This window comes from Lepidochelys olivacea, assembly GCF_965140295.1.
Source record: "Lepidochelys olivacea isolate rLepOli2 genome assembly, chromosome: 3".
NCBI lineage: Eukaryota > Metazoa > Chordata > Testudines > Cheloniidae > Lepidochelys > Lepidochelys olivacea.
The window spans coordinates 18,411,810-18,436,901 of NC_140413.1; the positions used below are offsets into that span (position 1 = coordinate 18,411,810).

General features: G+C 41.9%; 1 protein-coding gene across 3 annotated transcripts in view; it reads left to right on the plus strand.

Moving 5' to 3' along the window:
* The window catches only part of ATAD2B (ATPase family AAA domain containing 2B), a 173,179-nt gene that overhangs the window by 41,113 nt on the left and 106,974 nt on the right, over positions 1 to 25,092 (plus strand). For 2 of the 3 annotated variants that reach the window (XM_084624746.1, XM_084624747.1), the window contains exons 7-12: positions 2,157 to 2,273; positions 3,654 to 3,729; positions 16,686 to 16,784; positions 18,991 to 19,102; positions 19,558 to 19,673; positions 21,445 to 21,619. In XM_084624746.1, the coding sequence (XP_084480872.1) occupies positions 2,157 to 2,273; positions 3,654 to 3,729; positions 16,686 to 16,784; positions 18,991 to 19,102; positions 19,558 to 19,673; positions 21,445 to 21,619 (695 nt within the window). The remainder of the gene's footprint in view (positions 1 to 2,156; positions 2,274 to 3,653; positions 3,730 to 16,685; positions 16,785 to 18,990; positions 19,103 to 19,557; positions 19,674 to 21,444; positions 21,620 to 25,092) is intronic. The other variant, XM_084624748.1, reaches the window with a different exon arrangement.

A 25,092-nucleotide genomic window follows, 5' to 3' on the forward strand; every position in this document is an offset into this window, starting at 1 on the left:
CCTCTCGTCTGATAGGAGGAGGAGCAATACTGCTCAGAACTGGAAGCCATGGGAATGGAGTCGGACGCAGGGTGCTGGAGATGATACTCATGGCAGCATGTAATTGTGTATTCACCAGTTTGGTGTGTGACGATCAACTCCAAACTGGTGCGCAGTACTTGGCCACCGAATGTGAGGTGGCAAGAGCTGACATCCGCAAAGTTAGATCACCCCATGATGAACCTGCCAGTTTGCTAAGAAGATTGTTGCACATCTTAACTTTAGCTGCTGTCGTCTTCACGTGGACATGGTAACTCAGTGTGCGGTCTAAAGTCACATCTAGATAGACTGGTTCTACTTCATTCTTCACCTTCTGACCATTCAGATAAAGGTTCAGTTCTCGGGTTGCACTGGCGTGATGAAGATGGAACAAACTGGAGACTGTTTTTATGATGCTTGGCTGGAGATGCCAAGTCTTACAGTGGTCAGCTAACTTTGTCATGTCCCGGTTTCAGGTGGCATCAGGCTCGTGGAATGTCCGGGCCTGGGTACCGCAACTGATGTTGTCTGCGTAAATGAACTTTTGTGACTCTGTTGTTGGCGGGTCATTGATGTAAACTTAGGTTGAACAGGGTTGGAGAAAGCACAGAGACCTGGGAGGTAACCCATTGCCTTGTCTCCAAGCACTCCTCTTCTCCCCCATATGGACTCTGAATTGCCTATCACGGAGGAACAGTTCAGTGATGCCTGTAACCCAAGGTAGCAGGACCTGTGATATCTTCACGAGCAGGCCAGTGTGCCATACCATATCGAATGTTGCTGTTAGATCGATGAAAACAGTGCCTGTTTTCAAGTTTCTCTGGAAGCCATTTTCAACAAATGTGGTCATCATGAGTACTTGGTCGCATGTGCTATGGCCTCGGCGAAAGCCGGCTTGGTCAGGGCTCAGAATTCTCTCCATGTTGGGTAATATGTGCTGTAGGTGTGTGGGTGAGTTGGGGCTTGAAGCGGCTCTTTCCCTTCTGGGTAGGTGGACCCCATCTCCTTCCAGCAGTCCTCCTTCGTGGAATAGCATTCATGGTTGAGAAAGTTTCCTGGTTGCACAGATGGTGTCAACATGCATTCATCTTCAGGATGCATGTCCCCCTGTCTGGGACCTTACCCTCAGCCATGAAGATGGACAAGAACACAACCTTCATCCTTGCTCCCAGAGCCCTGTAGTCACTGCTGATCTGCTCAGGGTCAGACCTGGTAGTATCATTAGTGCCCACGTGGACGAGTGACATGGGGTAGTGGTCAATGTTAATCAATAGCAATAAGACAGAAGTGATCCAGAAATACCATCTGGCTAACTCGCTTTGCATCACCAGCCATGTGTCTTACCAGCCATTTAGAGCTTGCATGCTTGTTAAATCCTGGGCCTTACACACAGCTGTAATGGGTGACTCAACCCATCACACTCAGCTGTCTGTAATCACTGGCCTGTTCACAAAAAACTGAACTGCTCTTTCTCTTCAAAGAGCCCAGGTAGAGCCCTTCAAAAAGCCCTGCTAGAAAGCAGGTGCTGACTCACCTAACTGCAGGGCAACCTTCTTCAGACATTCAGCAACCAAACTTAGATTTCAAAACACAGCATCCAACCCAGAGTCCTACCACGCTTGCGAACAAGTTCCCAGCACAGAAAGTCCTTCTCTTTTGTCCCTTTCCCCACCAAAGTTAATCAGTAGCAGTAAGACAGAAGTGCCCCACAAATACTTACCAGCTGGCTAACTTCTTTAGTCTCCCAGCTGCCTTCATTTTACCAGCCACATATCTCAAGTAGGTAAGGGATTATTATTATTAAAATGAAAAACAAAACAACCCCCAAACTGGGTAAAATAAACTAATTTTATGTAAAACTACTTTGTAAATATGTAGAAATCTACTACATTTATTATTGTTATATCCTGCTGATTTTTCAAAACAAAAAAAATCCTATAGAAGCCAGTAGGCAATTTGGCAAAATATCCCACAGATTTTCCCCCAGTGGTGGTTCTAATTAGTGAAGAAAATGATCCTTATGCATTTAGAATTTATTTTTGTGGACTTATTTTTGGGGAGAGCGTGGGAGGGGCAAGGTTGCTCTGAAAAATAAAGAAATAGAACTGTTCAAAATGTGTTTTGCTTTTTCTTTTTAGAATCTCAAGAGGAAGATGGAGATATAGAAGTAGAAGAGGCAGAAGGAGAAGAAAATGATCGACCTTATAATCTAAGGCAAAGAAAAACTGTGGAAAGGTACCAGGCACCTCCAATAGGTAAGGAATCAGGACCATAGATGACCTTTCTACTCGTATTGATTTTAATGTCTCTTTTAGTGGACTTGCTCTTTGGTAGAGCTCAAAGATACCATACATTTTTCACTGTTAAGTATTGTAATTGTTTTGCCTTGGTTTCTCTGGGTTACTGAATAAACATTGTCAGATTGTTAAAGCATGCAGTTGGACATGAGGAAATGAAGGTTTTTATTCCAGGACCTGCCACAGACTTGTTAAGTGACTCGCCAAAGGTCACACGCTTCTGCTCTGTTGTGTTGCCTTGGTCGGAACAATGGACAAGGGGAGAGAATTTGGATAATTGCTTTTCATCCCTAAAGGAGCTTCTATGCAGAGTTCCATGGGGTTGCATCATGCTTCCCCTTTTGTTCAACTTGTATACGGGGCATCTGAGAAGGTTAATGAAACATAGACTGTGGTATATTCAGTGTGGTGGTGTTATCAGTTCTATAACTCTCTAATCTGACCTACCTACTGCTCTTGCATGCCTGGCTTAGAGTCTGGCGTAGATGAGGACATAGATAAGAGCTAACTGGTTAAAGCTCAATCTAGATAGGGAAATGGTGATGCTGGTAGGTTGGGGAAATCAGAATGGAAGATATGGTGTTGGTTAAGTTTGTTCCTCTGAGTGAGTTTGTGTGCCCACCATTCATAACTAGAGTGTGTAACTGGGGATAGTGTTGAGTCCGTTGGTGCTGTTAGTTTATCACAAGCAGCATTTTCCAGTCTTCGTCTAGATAAGAGATTGCAGCTATTTCTTTTGGATGTAGATCTTGCTGCTGTTCATGCATATATCACTTCACAATTAAACTACCACTGTGCACTGCACATAAGGGTACACCTTAAAACAACATGGAAACTGAAGCTGTTGCAGAATGTGGTGGCATGAATTCTGCCTATTTGAAAAACCATCTCTCTATCTCTGCTATATTGTGACAGCTGCAATCAGCTGAGGAGTTTGAAAAGAGATGGAACTGGTAATGGAGGCCCCTCATAAAGACCACACTATCTTTTTCATTCCTTCCCTTGATCTGAAATAATCCAAATTTTCTGACAGTGAGGGCATGCTTCAAAGCCCATTTCTTCATGTGGCTTTTGGAGAGACAGGGTCACAATAAAAGATGAGGATTGTGAAGAAGAGGGATATATATGGGCTTATTTTCATTATGGTCTTATTTGCTGGGTTTTGGGTGAGGTGTTTCTAATTTTCGGCAAAGTCACCTAGAGCTCAAGATAGGCACTTTTTTGTATAGATTTGTCATTTAAAAAACAAAACAACAACTTATTTTCATTTAAGTAGATTGTCATGTGATTACCCTTTTTTGTATTTGATGTTTCAAGCCTGTTACCTTTTTTGCTCAGTGCCAGCTCATCAAAAAAAGAGGGAAAATGCACTGTTTGATATTCACAGATCTCCTGCAAGAAGAAGCCATATCAGGTAAATATCACAAACTTTTTGTAGGTAGAAGACATGTGTGTTTCCTCAGCGTATTTTGTTAGCTGTTGTATTTTGAAACTTTCTGTCCCTGGGTGATACTTATTAAACCCAAAGAATCAGAAGTAAGGCTCTCATTTTGCACTGAGCTTCATGTAGGTGGACTCCTGTGTTCATCCAAAACCTATGTAAGATAGAAAAGCTCATTGCAGGTTTGGGGTCTAAGTCTTTTTTTTTAAAAGATCTTCTGTTTGTAACCTGTTCTTTCTTGTATTGTCTGGAAATAATTGAAGAACAATTTAGCTGTATTTTCCTATGTTTAATAAAAAGAAATCCGTATAATAGCATTAGGGTGTTATAAATACAATGATTGCTGAATACTTTCATGGGAAGACGGTTAGTTAATCTGAATAATAGTATGAAGCAGTCTAGTGTGAAATAAAACTTTTAATTGCAGAAGTATATAGGAACATAGGAATTACGAGACTGGAACAGACCCAAGGTCCTTCTATTTCAGTATCCTGTCTCTTGTCAGTATCTCAGCACCAGATGCTTCAGAAGAAGGTGTAAGAACGTTGCAGTAGGTGGATTTGGGATAACCTGACCTCACCATAGGTCTCATCCTGTTCTTAAGCCCTAAAGCACAAGGTTTAATATCCCTTCCGAGATTGTTATTCATTGCAACAAATCTAGATATTCTTGATAGCCTTATAAATATCCAGTCCCATATTGAATCTTAAGTACTTGGCGTCAACCACTTTCTGAGGCAATGAATTCCTTAGTTTGATCACATGAATATATGGGTCTTGGATTGTGCCTTAGGATCACATTCTGTTTGGGAAACATATGAAAATAAACGTCATGGTTGTATCATAATGCCAAGTAGAAGTTTTGTGTGATTAGCATTCAGCTCAGGAGAGGCCCAAGACTGGAATAGCGGGTGTGATACAGGTTCTTTGAAAGAGCTGTGTATCTGTATACTGTAGCAGTCTCTAATAGTGCTATATTAGAGTATGTCTACACTGCAATAAAACACCCGTGGTTGGCCTGTGTCAGCTGACTTAGGCTCGTGGGACTTGGGTTCTCGGACTATAAAATTGCAGTGCAGATGCATGGGCTGGAGCCTTAGAGTTTGTAAAAATGAGCTTTCTATGAACTTAAATTAATAGAATTTTTTTTAAACAAAAAGGCCTCCTGTGGTGTTTGCAACCAAATATAATATCATGATCCTGTTCTACCTTTTAAGTGAAATGAAGTAGAAACTGATTGTAGACCACATTGAAATTGGCAGTTTTCTTCTTCTTGTCCAAGCTGACAGAAGAGTAGAGTGTGAATATGGGAAACAAATAAATAATGCTTAAAATTCTTTCAGTTTGAATAATTTCCTGTGTTGTTTGTATGATGAAAAAATGTTGTTTTTAAAGACCTGATTTTAAAAAGGATTTTGTCCATTAGTTTCAGCCAAGTTATTTTATCTCTTTAAATGAAATGGTGACAAAGCATTTCTTGAACAGATGCTCTTCTTTGAGTAGTGCCCCTATGGGTGCTCCACTCTGTGTTTGCTAGCTCCCCTTAATCTTCTGATCAGAGATTCTCATAGCAGTATCCATTTGGCCTGTGTATGTGTGCTAGTTAGGCCCGTGTCCCATGTCATCGTTATGTAGCCCTGCAGTGATGAACCGCCTCAGTTCCTTCTCAACCACTTTGGTCTGAGAGGGGAGCTCTGGCAGTTATCCCCGTTGAGATTTCCTCAACTTTGCCCTCATTTCTTATTGTAGTAGTTAGTCGTAGTAGTTATTATCATTAGTTTAGTTCAGCGGTTCTCAAACTGTGGGTCGGGACCCCAAAGTGGGTCGCAACTCGCTTTGAATGGACTGGCTTAGACTTACTGAAGCCCAAGCCCCCACTACCCAGGGCTGAAGCCAATGCCTGGGGCTTCAGCCCTGGATGGCAGGACTCCGGTTGCAGGCCCCCTGCCCGCCCTTGGGCTTGGGCTTTGGCCCTCCCACCCAGAGCAGTGGGGCTTGGGCAGGCTCAAATTTGGTCCCCCCTCCTGAAGTCGTGAAGTAATTTTTATTGTCAAAAGAGGGTCATGGTGCAATGAAGTTTGAGAACCCCTGGTTTAGTTATTTAGTTAGTAGTAGTAGTAATAGTAGTAATTTTAGCTTTCTAGTTATAAATTTTTTTTTTAAAAAAATCTCTATTATATATTATATTTAGATAGATACTGGTTAGCAGTTCTTGTTCACTGGGATGTTCTAGCCAGGTCTCCCAGCTTCAAATGTTGTCTGTCTCTGTTGTGCTGGGAGGTGATCCTGGTAAGTGATGGGCACTCCTGCTGCATCTGTTGCCTTGGGGAAATGCACATCTGTCTGGCACTGAAATACCGAGCCAGAAAAAACAGGGAGATAAAACTTTGTCTTCTCATGACCGAGAGCTCTTTACGTCTGGCTTCTGACCTGGGCCAAGGGTTCCCTCCTGTATACCGGTCTCCAAGCAAATCTTCTGCCTCCATGATATTGGAGCCCCACTCCTCCAGGGCATCTAAGAGGAAGATGCAAGACTCCTCACAGAAGTCCTCAAGGACCATGCCCTGGCCTCACCAGGTAGGGAATCTACCTCTAAAAAGGCGAGATGGTCGGTCGGTCTGTCTGTCGGTCTGTCTTCAGCTACTCTGGCACCATCTGCTCTCCATTCAGGTACCCATGAGGCTGCTGGTTCCTCAGGTACCCAGGGCACCGCTACACTGAAAGACTGCAAAGCTTTCTTTGATCATTAGTACGGTTAACAGATTAAGGTGGCAAGAAGAACTCTTCCTCGATATTGAAGAAGCCCTATCAGGCTACGAAAACACTTCCCTTGGAGAACCCGAGACCCCCAGTACTGTTAGTGTCCTCAGCTATTATCACCTTGATGGAGACCACAGACTCAGTACCCATGACACACTCGCAGGAGTTCCATTTTCCCTGAGACCTGGCTGTATCTGAGGGGACACCCGATTCTCTACTGCTCAGCTCCAACATGCTGTCAGTACTGAGAACATAAAGATCACCTGAAGTTCACCGGTAACGACGGGTTCACCTCAGATGTCCAGGCGCTCCATCTTTCCAGAGTGAGTTTGAGAAAAAGGATGCTGATGAAGACCTTGCCTTGGTGTCTCAAATATCAACTCAGGGTTCTCTCAGTCCGATAGAGGCTCCTTTCCAGAAGTTTTTGATGAGACTATAACTACTCGTGGTACAAGTTTCCAACCAACATGTCGCTGGTATGAGCACCTGTGGGTGCCACCTCCACCTTATGCACCTCCTTCTTGGCCATATTAGGCTAGCCAAAGGTCCCATCGCCAACAATTCTCCCGGGCATTGAGCATCAGTAGGGGTCTGCCAAATTCATGGTCCATTTGGGTCAATTTCACAGTTCTAGGATTTTAAAAACAGCAATTTTCATGATTTCAGTTATTTAAATCTGAAATTTCACAAAGTTGAAATTGTTGAGGTCCTGAGCCAAAAGAAAGTTTGGGGGGGTCGCAAGGTTATCGTAGGAGGGATTGCGATACTGCTCTCCTTACTTCTGTGCTGCTACAGATGGCAGTGCTGGCTGGGAGCCCAGCTCGAAGGAAGAGCCACCACCAGCAGCTGCGCAGAAGTAAGAATGGCATGGTATGGCATTGCCACCCTTACTTCTGCACGGCTGTTGGCTGGGCACTGCGTTCAGAGAGCCAACAGCTGCCACTCTGCAGCCACCCAGCTCTGAAGTCAGCACAGAAATAAGGGTGGCAATACCACAATCCCCCCTGAAAGAACCTTGCGACCTCCCACCCCCTGCAACTTTCTTTTTGGGTCAGGACCCCCAATTTGAAAAACTCTAGTCTTTCGCCGGTGAAATCGGTATAGCATAGGGTAAAAGCGCACAAAAGACCAGATTTGAGAGGGGGAGACCAGATTTCAGTCCATGACATGTTTTTCGTGGCCGTGAATTTGGTAGGGCCCTAACCATCACTCCTCACAGAGAGAGGCAACCTGCATCATCTTGTCCCTCCAGAGACAAGAAATCTTTTGAGGAGCAGGATGCTAGTACTGATGAAGAGGTCTCTCGTGCAGCCAACATTTAATCATCCTCTCCAGATGAAGCTATTATGATTCTTCCTCCATCCTTGGTGGATGATTTCAAGCAGTTCCAGGTCCTGGTCAAGAGAATTGCTGACTCCTTGCAGTTCTCCCTCAAGGAGGTTAAAGAACTTCCTCATAAGCTGCTTGATATCCTCTATTCACCCGCTTCTACCCACTTAGCTTTGCCTGTCAATGATGCTCTTCTGGACCCAGAGAAGACAGTCTGGCACACTCCAGCTACTGCATGCAGGAGGGTGGATAAGAAGTATTATGTCCCAGCAGAGGACTCCAAATTTTTATTTTCTCATCCCTCACCTAACTCCTTGGCAGTCGATGCAGTTAATGAACATGAAAGGAGGCACTACGCTAAAAATATGCCTCATGAAAAAGATCATATTCCTCAGTGTCCTTCCAATTTAGAATTGCCATTTACCAGGTGCAAATGACAAAATACAATCACAAAACTATACCAAAATGAACTCTTTTGTTGACCACCTACCAGCAGAGCTCAGGGATCAACTTAACACAGTTATTGCAGAGGGCCAGCTACTTGCCAGAACATGTCTACAAGCCTCCCTCGATGCCGCTGATACTGCTGCCCATTTGATCGCTGCAGTGGTAGTTATGAGAAGGACATTCTGGCTTGAACTCTTCAGATTTCCAAAAGAGGTCCAGAATATGGTGGAGCACCTTCCTTTTGGTGGGTCTAAGTTGTTTGTGGACAGCCTGGACAAATCTCTGCAAATGTTAGAGGACTCTAGGGATACCTTACTTTCTCTTGGTATTTATACACCCACCTACAGAGAAAGCTCAACTAGTTCCAGATGGCTCAGAGATCCCATCCTGCTCAATTCCTTACCTCCCGGAAGCCATGTAAAACAGCATCAAAAGAGACCCAGATTCCAGCGAAGGAAACAGTCTACTTCTGAGCCTCCCACATCACACCTCCAAGTAGCAATTTTGACAGCTGGTTGAGGGCCTGAATTACCATTTTCATTCTCTTCAGCTGCACTGAGTCACTTGCCTTCCTCCCTTCAGTGACCATCTTTACCACTTCAGGAGGGCTTGGGAGTCAGTCACTTCAGACAAGTGGGTTTTGAAGATCATCTCAACAGGATACACCATCCACTTTACCCAACATACCCCCCTTCCCTGTTGTTCTTCAGAGACCACTCTCATGAGAGCTTGCTTCGTTAAGAAATAGGCTCTTTCACACTTGGGAGCTATAGAACCAAACCCCATGCACCACAGAGGAAAGGGGTTTTATTCAAGATATTTTCTGGCACCAAAAAAACATGGAGGTATCCCAGATTTGAGGCTACTCAACACCTATGTGAATGCACAGAAGTTCAAAATGGTGACACCTGCGGTGATGATCCTGTCACTAGAGTAAGGGGATTGGTTTTCATCCCTCAACCTTCAATATGCATATTTCCATACTGTTATCCACCCATCTACAAGAGAATGCTCAACTAGTCCCAGATGGTTCAGAGATCCCAACAAACTATTCTTGCTCTCTGGAGTGGCTCACAACTGAGAGTTCCTGCCTCAGGGCAGATGACCAGAAAACAGGGCAGACATCCCAAGCTGGTGGTACGGTCTACAATTAAATTTCATCAAGCCAGTAACATGTTGTCTTAGCTTATGTGCAACATGCCTCCGGTAGCAAGTGAACAGGATTCATCACTGAATTTGGTCTGCTGGTTGGATCATTAGCTATACCAGTCTTACCATGGAGTCAGTCAATCCCTTTAGACTCTCCAGTCTATCTTGCCACTGAGACAAACTGAACTAATGGTCAGTTAAACCAAAAATCACACCACATCATAGACTCATAGATATTAAGGTCAGAAGGGACCATTATGATCATGTAGTCTGACCTCCTGCACAATGCAGGCCACAGAATCTCACCTACCCACTCCTGTAATAAATCTCTCACCTGTGTCTGAGCTATTGAAGTCGTCAAATCATGGTTTAAGGACTTCAAGGTGCAGAGAATCTTCCAGCAAGTGACCCATGCCCCATGCTACAGAGAAAGGTGAAAAACCCCCAGGGCCTCTTCCAATCTGCCCTGGAGGAAAATTCCTTCCCGACCCCAAATATGGCAATCAGCTGAACCCTGAGCATGTGGGCAAGATTCACCAGCCAGACACCTAGGACAGAATTCTCTGTAGTAACTCAGATCCCACCCCATCTAACATCCCATCACAGGCCATTGGGCCTATTTACCATGAATAGTTAAAGATCAATTAATTGCCAGAATCATGTTAGCCCATCATCCCATCTCCTCCATAAACTTATTGAGTTTAATCTTGAAGCCAGATAGGTCTTTTGCCCCGACTGCTTCCCTTTAGACTCTCCAGTCTATCTTGCCACTCAGACAAACTGAACTAATGGTCAGTTAAACCAAAAATCCTACCACATCAGGTTGCTCCCAGTCCCATAGACCAGTCGCTTACTCCAGATCAGTTGGTACTCCAGATCTTACAACAAAGACAACACTGGCAACCAATTCTATAGTAAATTAACTAAAGATTTATTAGTTAAGAAAAGGAAATGAGTTATTGAGGTTTTTTATATCTATAAAATATGCGTGAGTCACAGTTTGTAATTCCAAATGGTTGCAGAATCTTTTCAGGGTACCCAGATTGTCTCTGCGGACTTCTGCTTTGCATCTGATACATTTCCCTGTAAGAGTCCAGAGATGAAACATCTTTCCTTGAATCCATACTTCTTTTGACAGAAAACCAGCTGAGCCCATGTGGGCTTTTCCTTTGATGGCGGTGAGTGGGGAATGCACTTTGAGTCTTTTGACCTCTGGGTATCACACACAATGGCCACTTTCTTTGGAAATAGCACTTTTCTGTTGAAGTCCTTCATTAGCATTCCACACGGCTTCTTTGATGGCTTATTTTAGTTACAGGGGTATACAGTGCAAGTAACGTCGCATTACTTTCATGAAGTCTAAACATCAAATGCACTCTTCTACTTTCAACAATCATTTTGATCTATACTAATACACAAGTGAATTGGACTGAATACACTCTGGTATGATCTGGTCTGCCAATGTCATACCTACGTTTCACTGTTGGCCAGGACCACTTTCAATACTGAGTGTACTCCTTTTGACTGTCGTCTGCCCCGAGGCACTTTTGAAAAGTTATGTCAAAAGTAGCAGTGCAGCTCCATAGGAAAGGTATTTTAGTAGTCCCATACCTGGACAAGTAGCTGCTGAAAGGTCGCTCCCTGGAACCAATGGCTCGGGTAACTTCCGAGGTGATAGATCTCTTCTTTGAATTGGGCCTGCAATTGAACATTCAAAAATTCACTTTGACCCCTGTGCAGGTACATCTTGATTCAGTAACAGAAGACCCTTCCTTCCTCTGCACAGCTTTGTGGCCCTTTCCAGCATAGCCAACATAAATAAGTTCGGCCCCCAAACTCCAGTCAAGAACAGTCTTCAGCTGCTGGGGCACGTGGCAGCCAGCACCTTTGTCATAGAACACTCAAAACTCAGAATGCACTTTCTTCAGGGGTGGCTCAGAACTGTTTATTCACCAGACGCCATTTAAATATGCTTCTTTCCATACCCACCTCTGTAAAACAATCCCTCAACTGATGGAAAGACCATCACAGTGTGTGTGCAGGAGTCCCATTTGCACATCCTCCCGCAATGGATGGTCATCATAATGATGGATGTGTCTCTGCTAAAGTGAGGAGTTCAGCTAAACACTCGCATGACTCAGGGTGAGTGGACGTTGCAAGAGACTATGCTACCCATCAACCTCCTGGAACTCAGAGCGGTCAGATGCCCCGTCTCCAGTTTTTACCACTTATCAGGGTCAAACACATGAAGGTCATAATGGACAACTTATCATGCATGTTTTACATCAGTTGGCAAGAAGAAGCAAGATCCCCCTTCTTCTGCGCCAAGACTGTCAAGCTTTGAAATTGGTGCATATGCAACCAGATCATCATCACAGTGGTTGAGAATGTGACCGTGGATGCTCTTAGCATTCTTTCAAGACCATGAGTGGGAAATAGACCCCAGCATATTACACCACATATTCCATTAATGGGGCACCCCTCAGATAGACTTGTTCTCCACAGAGTTAAACAAGACATGTACCCAGTTTTGCTCAAGAGGCGGACTGGGTCACCAGTCCTTGTGGGATGATTTTCACCTTTATTGGTCGTCAACTCACCTGTGTGCGTTCCCACCATCTCCTCTAAAAGCCAAAGTTATGCTCAAAATAAAAGAGACAAAGCCAGAGTCATCCAAATAGTTATGACTTGGCCCAGACAAATGTGGTTTCCTTACCTTGTACAGCTGGCTGTTTGGTCACCAATCACTCTTCATGCTGTGCCTCATTTCCTCTCCCAGGAAGGCGGGAAGATCCTTCACCTCAATATCACAGTGCTTCTTCTCAAAACATGATTCGTTGATGATTCACAGGATTAGAGACTTTCCTGCTTTGTAGTAGTACTCTTTTTACTTACTCTGAGCAGGTAACAGTCTACTTGCTATGCACTCTCAAAAATGGACAAGATTTGTCTGTTGATATGACCTCATTACTGCAAGATATACTGGACTACATCCTGACTCTAAAAAGGTCAGGACTGTTGATGAGCCCCATAAGAGCCTACCTGGTAGCCATCACTGCTTTTCATTCTCCCCCCTCCGCGCCACCATTTTTGCCACCAAACATCAGCGAGATTCCTTAGGGGACTTGGAAATCTCTCTCCACCAGTCCAGCTTCTGATTGGGACCTCATTCTGTTCCATAAATGCCTCAGAAGACAACTGTTTGAGCTGATGGCTACCTGCTCACTGCTCTGTTCATTAGTTAAGAAGGCATTCCTGATATCCATCACATTGACATGACAGGTTGGGGAAATAGGGGCCCTGATAACATGCCCCCTTTTACAGTATTTTTTTAAGGACAAGATCACGCTGCAACTCCATCCCAAATTTTTACCTAAAGTTTCTTCTGAGTTTCATATTAACCAACCGATTCACCTTCCAGTCTTCCACCCCAAATCACATCTAGATAACCAGGAGGCACTGCTGCACATCCTGGACATCAGGGGAGCCCTTGCCTTCTGTTTGGATAGGACAAAGCCCTTCAGAAAGACCCACAGATAAGTTTGTCTTACTAGCAGATAAGTCAGAAGGGTCTGCAATCTCTAATAAAACACTTTCCAAGTGGGTATCTGGCTCCCATTAAGTCTAGGTACAAATGTTGCGATATTCAAACACCTTTGAATATATGTACTCCTTCTACAAGGTTCATTTCCATCTCTGTTTCAGAGTAGCAGCCGTGTTAGTCTGTATTCGCAAAAAGAAAAGGAGGACTTGTGGCACCTTAGAGACTAACCAATTTATTAGAGCATAAGCTTTAGCTTTAGCTGTAGCTCACGAAAGCTTATGCTCTAATAAACTGGTTAGTCTCTAAGGTGCCACAAGTCCTCCTTTTCTTTTTCCATCTCTGTGGCATTCCTCAAGAATATTCCCATATTGAGGTATGTGAGGCTACTACTTCGGTGTCTACACATATGTTTGCCAAACACTGCTATAACTTGTGACACTGCTGCTACTGTGTTTGGCTAGGCTGTAGTTTCTTTGGCACTGGACTCGACACCAAAGCTGCCCCTGCCTTAAAGGGAATTGCTCGATAGTCACTAGAGTGGAGCACCCGTAGGGATACTACTCAAATAAATGGTTACTCACCCTGTACAGTAACTGGTTCGTCAAGATGTGTTCTTAGTGGTGCTCCACAACCCATCCTCCTTCCTCTCTGCTATGGAGCCTTGCGGTAGAGAAGGATCTGAGGTTGGTTTGCCCGTGCGGTGCTGTGTAACAACGGCATGGGGCATGAGGCTGACTAGCATGTATGTGCAGACCGAATAAACTCTTCTAGGAGAAACCTCCAATCAAAGGCACAGGGGGCGCTAGCACACCTTGCGTGGAGCACCCGTAGAGAGAGAGACCTCGAAGAACTACCGTTACTGCCCAGGATAAGTAACCATTTCTTCTCTGTACTTTCCTTGTGCCTGTAAGAAAAAAGGCAGGTTGGAGGCATTATGTATTTAAGCCATAGAATCATAGAATCATAGAATATCAGGGTTGGAAGGGACCCCAGAAGGTCATCTAGTCCAACCCCCTGCTCAAAGCAGGACCAATTCCCAGTTAAATCATCCCAGCCAGGGCTTTGTCAAGCCTGACCTTAAAAACCTCTAAGGAAGGAGATTCTACCACCTCCCTAGGTAACGCATTCCAGTGTTTCACCACCCTCTTAGTGAAAAAGTTTTTCCTAATATCCAATCTAAACCTCCCCCACTGCAACTTGAGACCATTACTCCTCGTTCTGTCATCTGCTACCATTGAGAAGTCTAGAGCCATCCTCTTTGGAACCCCCTTTCAGGTAGTTGAAAGCAGCTATCAAATCCCCCCTCATTCTTCTCTTCTGCAGGCTAAACAATCCCAGCTCCCTCAGCCTCTCCTCATAACTCATGTGTTCCAGTCCCCTAATCATTTTTGTTGCCCTTCACTGGACTCTCTCCAATTTATCCACATCCTTCTTGAAGTGTGGGGCCCAAAACTGGACACAGTACTCCAGATGAGGCCTCACCAATGTCGAATAGAGGGGAACGATCACGTCCCTCGATCTGCTCGCTATGCCCCTACTTATACATCCCAAAATGCCATTGGCCTTCTTGGCAACAAGGGCACACTGCTGACTCATATCCAGCTTCTCATCCACTGTCACCCCTAGGTCCTTTTCCGCAGAACTGCTGCCTAGCCATTCGGTCCCTAGTCTGTAGCTGTGCATTGGGTTCTTCCGTCCTAAGTGCAGGACCCTGCACTTATCCTTATTGAACCTCATCAGATTCCTTTTGGCCCAATCTTCCAATTGGTCTAGGTCCTTCTGTATCCTATCCCTCCCCTCCAGCATATCTACCACTCCTCCCAGTTTAGTATCATCCGCAAATTTGCTGAGAGTGCAATCCACACCATCCTCCAGATCATTTATGAAGATATTGAATAAAACCGGCCCCAGGACCGACCCTTGGGGCACTCCACTTGATACCGGCTGCCAACTAGACATGGAGCCATTGATCACTACCCGTTGAGCCCGACAATTTAGCCAGCTTTCTACCCACCTTATAGTGCATTCATCCAGCCCATACTTCCTTAACTTGGTGACAAGAATACTATGGGAGACCGTGTCAAAAGCTTTGCTAAAGTCAAGAAACAATACATCCACTGCTTTCCCTTCATCCACAGAACCAGTAATCTCATCATAAAAGGCGATTAGATTAGTCAGGCATGACCTTCCCTTGGTTTATCCATGCTGGCTGTTCCTGATCACTTTCCTCTCATGCAAGTGCTTCAGGATTGATTCTTTGAGGACCTGCTCCATGATTTTTCCAGGGACTGAGGTGAGGCTGACTGGCCTGTAGTTCCCAGGATCTTCCTTCTTCCCTTTTTTAAAGATTGGCACTACATTAGCCTTTTTCCAGTCATCCGGGACTTCTCCGGTTCGCCACGAGTTTTCAAAGATAATGGCCAGTGGCTCTGCAATCACAGCTGCCAATTCCTTCAGCACTCTCGGATGCAACTCGTCCGGCCCCATGGACTTGTGCACGTCCAGCTTTTCTAAATAGTCCCTAACCGCCTCTATCTCCACAGAGGGCTGGCCATCTCTTCCCCATTTTGTGATGCCCAGCGCAGCAGTCCATAGTCCTCTTTAAGATGGTAGTAATATCTCTTAGATTCCAAATTTATGGCAGGGATCCCAAAGACAGTGATCACTGCCTCCCTGCAACTTTATCTGGTCTACTTTGCCTTTCCATTTTATCCTGTTTAATGCTGTTGTAGAGTCTTCCATAAAAACGGCCATAGTGACATACTTTCCTGTCTGATTTCTCTTGGTGGTCAGATTGTTGAATTTGGCTGGCTTTATTTGTGTCTCAGCTAGAATAGCTGAAAAAAATGCAGTTATCACATTCATGTAGGTGATGGAACTCTATATCCACTGAAAGATCCTTGGCAATTACGTCTCTGGCTACTCTGTCCGGCAGCCAGATGCTCCTGTTACTTCACACAAATATAAATGAAACAGCTTTTTTTAGCAGCCTAAATTCAAACTGCATTTGTCTGTTTTTATATGTTTCTGTCTAGGGTCTAAAACAGTCTTTTCAAAGAGTTTTCTCTAGGTTACTGTACTCAAATGAAGAGAAGTTACCTGTATGGATTTTGAGCAATAACCTGTATTGCCCATTTTATTTTTCCTTACTTCGGAATTGCAAGTACAATATAAACAATTTCTAAAAATATTTTATTGTTCAGTATGAAAAGCATTTAGAAAAAGAAACGGTCTATAAGACTTATAAGAACTCTGCAATTTAAAAAGAAGGAATTTAAATAGATAAGATATTATACTCTTGATGTTCGTGTTCTATTAGCTTCAGAGAGAGATGAGCGATGTAGCTCGGAGGTTTTATCAGACGACAGGTCCATTAGAAACCTTAAACTTTGAAAATGTTTGATATTATCGCTCACTTTTTTCCATTTTGGTGATGTGCAATGAGCCACATGTCCCTAGGGCTTTCTTCCCTCTCAGAAATGTTCAAGTTGGAATCAGACATCTGTGGAACAATATAAGAAGACAGAAATTTCACTCTGACTGTTTTGATATGCCAACTATTTACGGAACAAGAAGTTGCTAAAATGTCTGCTAGACTTGAATGGTGTTGTTACATAGATCCTTTTTATTTTGTTTTAACATTTTTTTTTTAAAAAAGTGAAATGCATTATTAGCTGCATGTTTATTTGCTCTTTAAATAGGAGAAAGAAACATGCCATTCATAGCAGTGATACAACCTCTTCAGATGAAGAACGCTTTGAAAGGAGAAAGTCTAAGAGCATGGCCAGAGCAAGGAACAGGTATCACAACTTGCTGAGTCTTTGGGAGGGCCAGTTTATATGGGCCTGGCAGGAAAAAGCAGAATTATGGTGTAATAGTCTAGTTAGTGTGAAAAGTGATAGTTTGATTCAGAAAACTATTTAGAAAAGTTACCTCTTACTTGTGAAGCTTCAATAAATTTAACTTACAACAGAAGAATGAGGGGGGCTTGTTTTAGTTACTGAACAAATATTAAAATAGAATATATATATATATATATATATATATATATATACAAATATATTACTGAACAAATAATGCAATATAATACTGAAGTGCTCACTGATCAACCCCTGGCTCTGCCACAGGCCCCGCCCCCTCCCCTGAGCCTGCCGTGCCCTCGCTCCTCCCCACCAGAGTCTCCTACATGGCATGAAACAGCTGATCAGGAGGTGTGGGGAGGGAGGGAAAGGTGCTGATCAGTGGGGCTGCTGGTGGGTGGAAGGCGGTGGGAGCTGATGGGGGGGGCTGCTGACATATTACTGTGGCTCTTTGGCAATGTACATTGGTAAATTCTGGCTCTTTCTCAGGCTCAGGTTGGCCACTCCTAATCTAAGATGTAAAAGGTACTATGGTGATAACTTAACACAGAAATAACAAATTCCTCATTTTATCAGATGGTGCTGAAAAGGTCCTGTTACTAGACTGGGGGGCTGTCTGGGGCCCCAAGACCCTCTTTGTTGTTTATACTTCCGTAGACTGTAGACAAGCAGTATGAGTTCTGGGAGTTGTCTTAAAGCCCCATCCCCATGGAGGTCTTTTCCAGCCGTGACATTGGGTGCCAACCAAACCTTTCTTGTGTCATATTCTTCAGATTTCTGCTTGCATTTTAGATGGACACTCTCAATCCTTTCCAACAGATCTGTTCTTACCCAGTCTGACAGCTTCGCCTACCAATACAATACTCTCCCTCCCCTGTACTTCCAGCTCACCTTCCACGCTCCTCTCCCATCTAGCTTTCCCTCATTCATTCCTACATCTCCCCCCCCCCCGTCTCCTCCCTTCCTCTCCTTCTCAGCACAGATCCCCACACAATTCTTAGATCTCTATAAGTAATACCAAGATAAACACCTAAATATTGATATAATTCTGCTGATGCTAGAGGGTTGTGATGCTTTAACTATATGAGTACAAAAACTGTCAGCAAAGCTCTCTGTCTCCATCTCCTCTTCCTTCTGCTGATCATTGTTATCCTCTTCTCACCACCATGCCATTCCTTTCTCTCCCTCTTCCATCCTGAAGAACCTTGAAACCATTAAAAAAAAAAAAAAGAACAAAACCTTTAAGAACCGGAATGTCTTAAAAAAAAAAAGTGCACAATCGCTTAAGAGCGCTTTGTCTTATATTAATAACCTTTGTCCTCCTGGCTCCCAATCTGTTCCCTCTGTGTTTGTATTCTTCCTCATATCATCATGTCTCCTTAGATGATAAGGTTTTTAGGGCTTCTTTATACTTCATAAAGAAGTTAAACAAGCATGCAGAAGTTAAAATAATCTTTGTAGGTCAAATTTCCTCTCATTGGGGATTGATTAGTTTTATTAATTCTTCAAGATATGTTTTTCTTGACTGCTGCTTTCTGTGAACCCTTTCCTTACCACTCTAAATTTAAGTAGTTGTGATTGCTTTATTGTAAGGCTCTCCTTTTTTTCATGTTTTCACCTGGTTGGGTTGGGTAGTGTTTGTTGGTTAAGAAATATATCTTAGTACAGCTTTTGTGGTTGGGTTCTGCTTCTTGAATCATAAAGTTATCTTCATTGTATTTTAGGAACCTCTTTGTACATCAGGCTGTCATTACTAAAGAACAGTATCTTGGTCATTCTAGTCCTCTTTAATTTTGATTATCTTGACAGCCCTGGAATGTATGGTTTTTTTCACTCTTCATTCTTGGTGATCCATCGGAGAGTGTCTACTTTTGTTCTTTCTTTTTCATTCATGTTATCTTAACCCAATGAATTTCACCACTGTTACTGAAAATTGCTTTGTAGTTTTAAGAATCATAATCTTAAATATGTTGGGTCAAGTTGAAGGGGACAGGAACAAACTTGTTTAGCTTAATGTTGATTTTGCTTGAGAGGGATAGCTACACTAGTATCTTAATCTTCTAGTTCTGACAGTTACAGCCATCTTTACTTGTTTTATTGCTGATGTATTCAACATCAACCTAAATTGCTTGCTTTTGTTGAACAGATGTCTGCCTATGAATTTCAGAGCAGAAGACTTAGCCAGTGGAATCCTGCGAGAACGAGTAAAAGTTGGTGCAAGTTTGGCAGATGTAGATCCAATGATTCTTGACAAATCGGTAAATTTTGTTAAGACTTGTTCCTTTTTTATAATTATGCATTTAAGATAATGAAGATTAATCAGAAATCCTAATTGGCAGCTTTGTGAAAATCAGAGTTGAAGTGCATGCAAAATAAACTCTCAATGTGTTGCTGTTAACTAGTCTGTCTGTTCACCAAGTGTTGTCCATTCACCAATTTTGGGCCAGAAAGCACTTGCTTTTGGTCTGTGTGTAATTCTCTGGTGAAATGCATCATAAAGAAGCAAACAGATCATATTCACAATATATTTTTCTTCTGCTGGTTATCTCTAAACATAATTGCATTTCTGAAAGTCAGTGGATTCTTACTTGAATTTTTAAGTTTGGGAAAACTTTACTGCTTTAGTTACATACATTTTTGCATATATGCTATGTTAAAAATAAAAAGTTCTATTTTGGAAAGTTGTTGCTTTACATGTTTTGTGTTTTCTTAGGTGCGTTTTGATAGCATAGGTGGATTGAGCCACCATATCCATGCATTAAAGGAAATGGTAGTGTTTCCTCTTCTCTATCCAGAAATCTTTGAAAAATTCAAAATTCAGCCACCAAGGTAGGTGGTTTTATTCTTCGTTGCTGGGTTTTTTTTTTTTTTTATTGCACCCCCCAAAAGTACTTAATAGGATAACATGTAGAAGACTGGTCCTTTCTCTGAAGAGCACACAAGGACAAAAGATGGATAGACAAGTGAGGATTATACTATACACCAGGATTAGAGAGGAAAGAAGACGTGGATTACAGAAATAGATGATCTCTTTTACTTGTAGGAGGCAGGTGTATCTTTGTGGTTTAATTAGAGAAATATTTTTTTGCAGGCTGCTGCAGAAGTGAACTTTTTTTTTTCAATGAGGTGAAGGTTGGAGCTTTGACATTAATTTTGGAAGCATGTTTCCAGTCATAATCAGCAGCATGATGGCATGGAGACAATTCTGGAAAAAGAAGACAAAAGAGTTATTGAACTGGTGTTATTGACAGAGCAGGGTTGAGGGGACACTAGAAGAGACCAGATCAGAAAATTAATCAAGGCTGTGTGTGATACAGGGCCTTGAAACAAGGACAGTAAGTTTAATGCACAGTGGAGTAGAGTCTGAGATATGACTGATGGCCAGATAAGTGTTGAAGCAATGGGCAAGAGATGATTTTGCCAGCAGGTTTTCAATGAACTTGAGGCAGCCAAGTCACACAAACTGTTTTTGTTACTAATTTTGTGCTGGTTTAGCCAAGTCCCAAAACAGACATCCTGCTATTGAAGGATTCAACTGGGTAGGGGAAACCAGTGGGAGGAACCAGTTGGAGAACATGACAATTTTTTGAATGATTAATTGCCTCTTGCCTGAGAGTCTTAAGTGAAAGACACTGTTCTGACTTAACCAAGTTGCAGAATAAAAAAATTAGCAGGTAGTATAAATGTTTTTCTGCGAATAGAACTTAATTGACAATGTTGTTGTACAAAGCAGACTGGAATCCCTAGCTGTATTGTTCCTGTCATGCTGGCATTAGTCAAAACTTATTTGTAAAGAAGAAAAGTGATCTCTTGAGGATATGAAAGGAGCATACATGCTTTATAAGAAGGCTATTAAAAATATTGAGGTTCATGTAAAAACAAAAATTAAAGAACCTCCCCCCCAATATGATTAAGCCAGCTGCATTCTTTTGTTTTTAGTGTAATGAAAATTGGTGGGTTTATTTAAAGTCAAATTGAATGTCAGTGTTTCTTTTATGGAAGCAATCTTTAAATAACATTTGTATTCTGGTTTTAATCCTTATGGACAGGCATTTGAGGAGCTTAAAAAGATATGTGGAAACTTTGTGAATTGGGAATTTGATTAAAGACTTTTTTAATTTTAAGAAACTAGCATTAGAATCTACTTCTGTGTAAGCAAATATCAGTGAACTAGCTCTGGTGTTTTTGCAGGTTTAACATTTGAAGTATCTACCTGATATAAAATAACCCTTTAGATTCTTAATATCCACCGGATTACTGTGTGCTGTACAAAGCAAATATGTAATAATTTGAAAGCATGAAACAAAACTTGCACGTTTCATGTTATGAAACATGTATGCGGAAACAAATTTAAATTCTGATGTAGCACAAAATTTTAAATGAGGAAGAAAAAACTAATAATACAAAATACAAGACTCAGCTTAATAGTTTTTCATTTCTTTTAGTTTGTGGCATCTTACAAAATCTAAGATCAACTTAAATGTGCCAAGTAATGATGAAAAGATTAGTCTTTTTTTCTTCTCTGGGCTCCCTATCTTGAAGTTTTACAAGAGACATAAAATAAATTTTGTGACCATAATATTGATCCATTTATCTTCAGGGGCTGTTTGTTCTATGGTCCTCCTGGAACAGGTAAAACCTTGGTAGCTAGAGCTCTAGCTAATGAATGCAGTCAAGGAGACAAAAAGGTGGCTTTCTTTATGAGAAAAGGAGCAGACTGTCTCAGCAAGTGGGTTGGTGAATCTGAAAGGCAACTTCGTCTCCTCTTCGATCAGGTTAGAAGATGTTCAGATACTTTTGATATATTTTTTTTTCTGTATAATATTTTTCATTGCAATGTGTTTCATGCAGCCAAAATTGTCTTTGGATAAAAGGAAACTTTTATATAAGTTACAGTACAGGGGGAAGTATTTGCTAGAGTTTTAAATTTAGATGAAAATGTAGAGGAATAGTGATGAAATTGTATTGCATTGTATCTAGGTGTTATCAATCAGGATATATTAAAAAAACAATGTAAGAGGGAGCTTCCAGACCTGTCCAGGACTACTAGTAGCATAGTTGGCATGGTGATTGTGGGTAGAAATCGCAACAGAATGATTTGACCTGGTGTCTGGCGGGCATATACTATAGTAAAAATTGATTTCAGAATTGTATCTTTGAGAGTATGCTTCAGACACTTTTTAGTATGACCAATCCTTTACTCATTCGGCTAGAGAGGATGATAGAGTGGGGAGAGATTCAGGTAAAACAGTGGAATCCAATCTCTTGCACAAATGCAGGTTTCAGATATAGGTACTTAGTTTAAACAAATATAATACTGTAGAAAAATATGATGCTTCCTATAATTAAGAGACTTCGACTTGTAACTTCTTAATATTTTCCAGGTAAGGCTGTGATGGGGGGGAAAGACTTCAGACAGTAAGAGTTGCTAGTGGAAAATCAGGAAGTACCTTTTTTACTTAGTCTGGCTGCAAAGCAAAACAAAAAATTATGCCCTTCTTCATCACTTCAGAGCTTTTAAAAATATTTTGCTTTTTTTTACATTAGAAACATCAAGTCTGATCTTAAAACTTTCTATTCTTGGAGGATTTGCCATTCTTGTTAAAAATGGGAATATGGTATCACAGAAGGATGAAAGATGCAGCTTTCCCAGGTCCGGAAGGAGGACGTAGGGATGTTATTGGTTGTTCATATTCCTTCTCTCAGAAGTTCAGGGCTAGTGGCACTGAAACTCAGGTTTGTCTGATGTAAAGTCACATTCCAATTCCTCCAAAGTTTTCCCTAGTACTTGAGCAAGAAGAGAGAAATGTGGGCTTTCAGTGGGGATTTTCAAAAGTGATCAGCACTGGCATAGCTCCAGTATTAGGCCAATTCTGAGGGCTTTTGAAAATTTCACCCTGTATTTCTAATATAAAACACAAGCAGAAAACCAAATTGTGGAGGCTGTCTTCATGACTCATAGAAGAGCATTAAAGGCAAAAACAATGAACATAAGAATGGCCATACTGGGTCAGACCAAAGGTCCATCCAGCCCAGTATCCTGTCTACCGACAGTGGCCAATGCCAGGTGCCCCAGAGGGAGTGAACCTAACAGGTAAAGATCAGGTGATCTCTCTCCTGCCATCCATCTCCATTCTCTGACAAACAGAGGCGAGGGACACCATTCCTTACCCATACTGGCTAATAACCATTAATGGACTTAACCTCCATGAATTTATCCAGTTCTCTTTTAAACCCTGTTATAGTCCTAGCCTTCACAACCTCCTCAGGCAAGGAGTTCCACAGGTTGGCTGTGTGAAAAAGAACTTCCTTTTATTTGTTTTAAACCTGCTGCCCATTATTTCATTGGTGGCCCCTAGTTCTTATATTATGGGAACAAGTAAATAACTTTTCCTTATTCACTTTCTCCACATGACTCATGATTTTATATACCTCTGTCATATCCCCCCTTAGTCTCCTCTTTTCCAAGCTGAAAAATCCTAGCCTCTTTAATCTCTCCTCATATGGGACCCGTTCCAAACCCCTAATCATTTTAGTTGCCCTTTTCTGAACCTTTTCTAAAGACAGTATATCTTTTTTTGAGATGAGGGGACCACATCTGTATGTAGTATTCAAGATGTGGGCGTACCATGGATTTATTTAAGGGCAATAAGATATTCTCTGTCTTATTCTCTATCTCTTTTTAAATGACTCCTAACATCCCATCTGCTTTTTTGACTGCCGCTGCAGACTGCGTGGATGTCTTCAGAGAACTATCCACGATGACTCCAAGATCTTTCTCCTGATTAGTTGTTGCTAAATTAGCCCCCATCACATTGTATGTATAGTTAGGGTTATTTTTCTCAATGTGCATTACTTTACATTTATCCCCATTAAATTTCATTTGCCATTTTGTTCCTCAATCACTTAGTTGTGTGAGATCTTTTTGAAGTTCTTCACAGTCTGCTTTGGTCTTAACTATCTTGAGCAGTTTAGTATCAGCTACAAACTTTGCCACCTCAGTGTTTACCCCTTTCTCCAGATCATTTGTGAATAAGTTGAATAGGATACGTCCTAGGACTGACCCTTGGGGAACGCCACTAGTTACCCCTCTCCATTCTGAAAATTTACCATTTATTCCTGCCCTTTGTTCCCTGTCTTTAACCACTTCTTCTCAATCCATGAAGGGATCCCAGGACAACTTAATTTACAAAAGAGCCTTTGGTGAGGGACCTTGTCAAAGGCTTTCTGGAAATCTAAGTACACTATGTCCACTGGATCCCCCTTGTCCACATGTTTGTTGACCCCCCTCAAAGAACTCTAACAGATTAGTAAGACATGATCTCCCTTTACAGAAGCCATGTTGACTTTTGTGCAACAATTTACATTCTTGTATGTGTCTGACAATTTTATTCTTTACTATTGTTTCAACTAATTTGCCCGGTACTGATGTTAGACTTGCCGGTCTGTAATTGCCAGGATCACCTCTAGAGCCCTCCTTAAATATTGGCATTACGTTAGCTATCTTCCAGTCATTGGGTAGAGAAGCTGATTTAAAGGACAGGTTACAAACCATAGTTAATAATTCCGCAATTTCACATTTGAGTTCTTTCAGAACTCTTGAGTGAATGCCATCTAGTCCCAGTGACTTGTTACTGTTAAGTTTCTCAATTAATTCCAAAACCTCCTCTAGTGACACTTCAATCTGTGACAATTCCTCAGATTTGTCACCTACAAAAGACGCTCAGGTTTGGGAATCTCCCTAACATCCTCAGCTGTGAAAACTGAAGCAAAGAATTCATTTAGTTTCTCTGAGATGACTTTATCGTCTAAGTGCTTCTTTTGTATCCCGATCGTCCAGGGGCCCCACTGGTTGTTTAGCAGGCTTCCTGCTTCTGATGTACTTAAAAAACATTTTGTTATTACCTTTTGACTTTTTGACTAGCTGTTCTTCAAACTCCTTTTTGGATTTTCTTATGACATTTTTACATTTAATTTGGCAGTGTTTGTGCTCCTTTTTATTTACCTCACTAGGATTTGACTTCTACTTTTTAGAAGATGCCTTTTTATCTCTCACTGCTTCTTTTACATGGTTGTTAAGCCATGGTGGCTCTTTTTCAGTTCTTTTACTATGTTTTTTAATTTGGGGTATACATTTAAGTTGAGCCTCTATTATGGTGTCTTTGAAAAGAGTCCATGGAGCTTGCAGGGATTTCACTCTAGTCACTGTACCTTTTAATTTCTGTTTAAATAACCTCATTTTTGCATA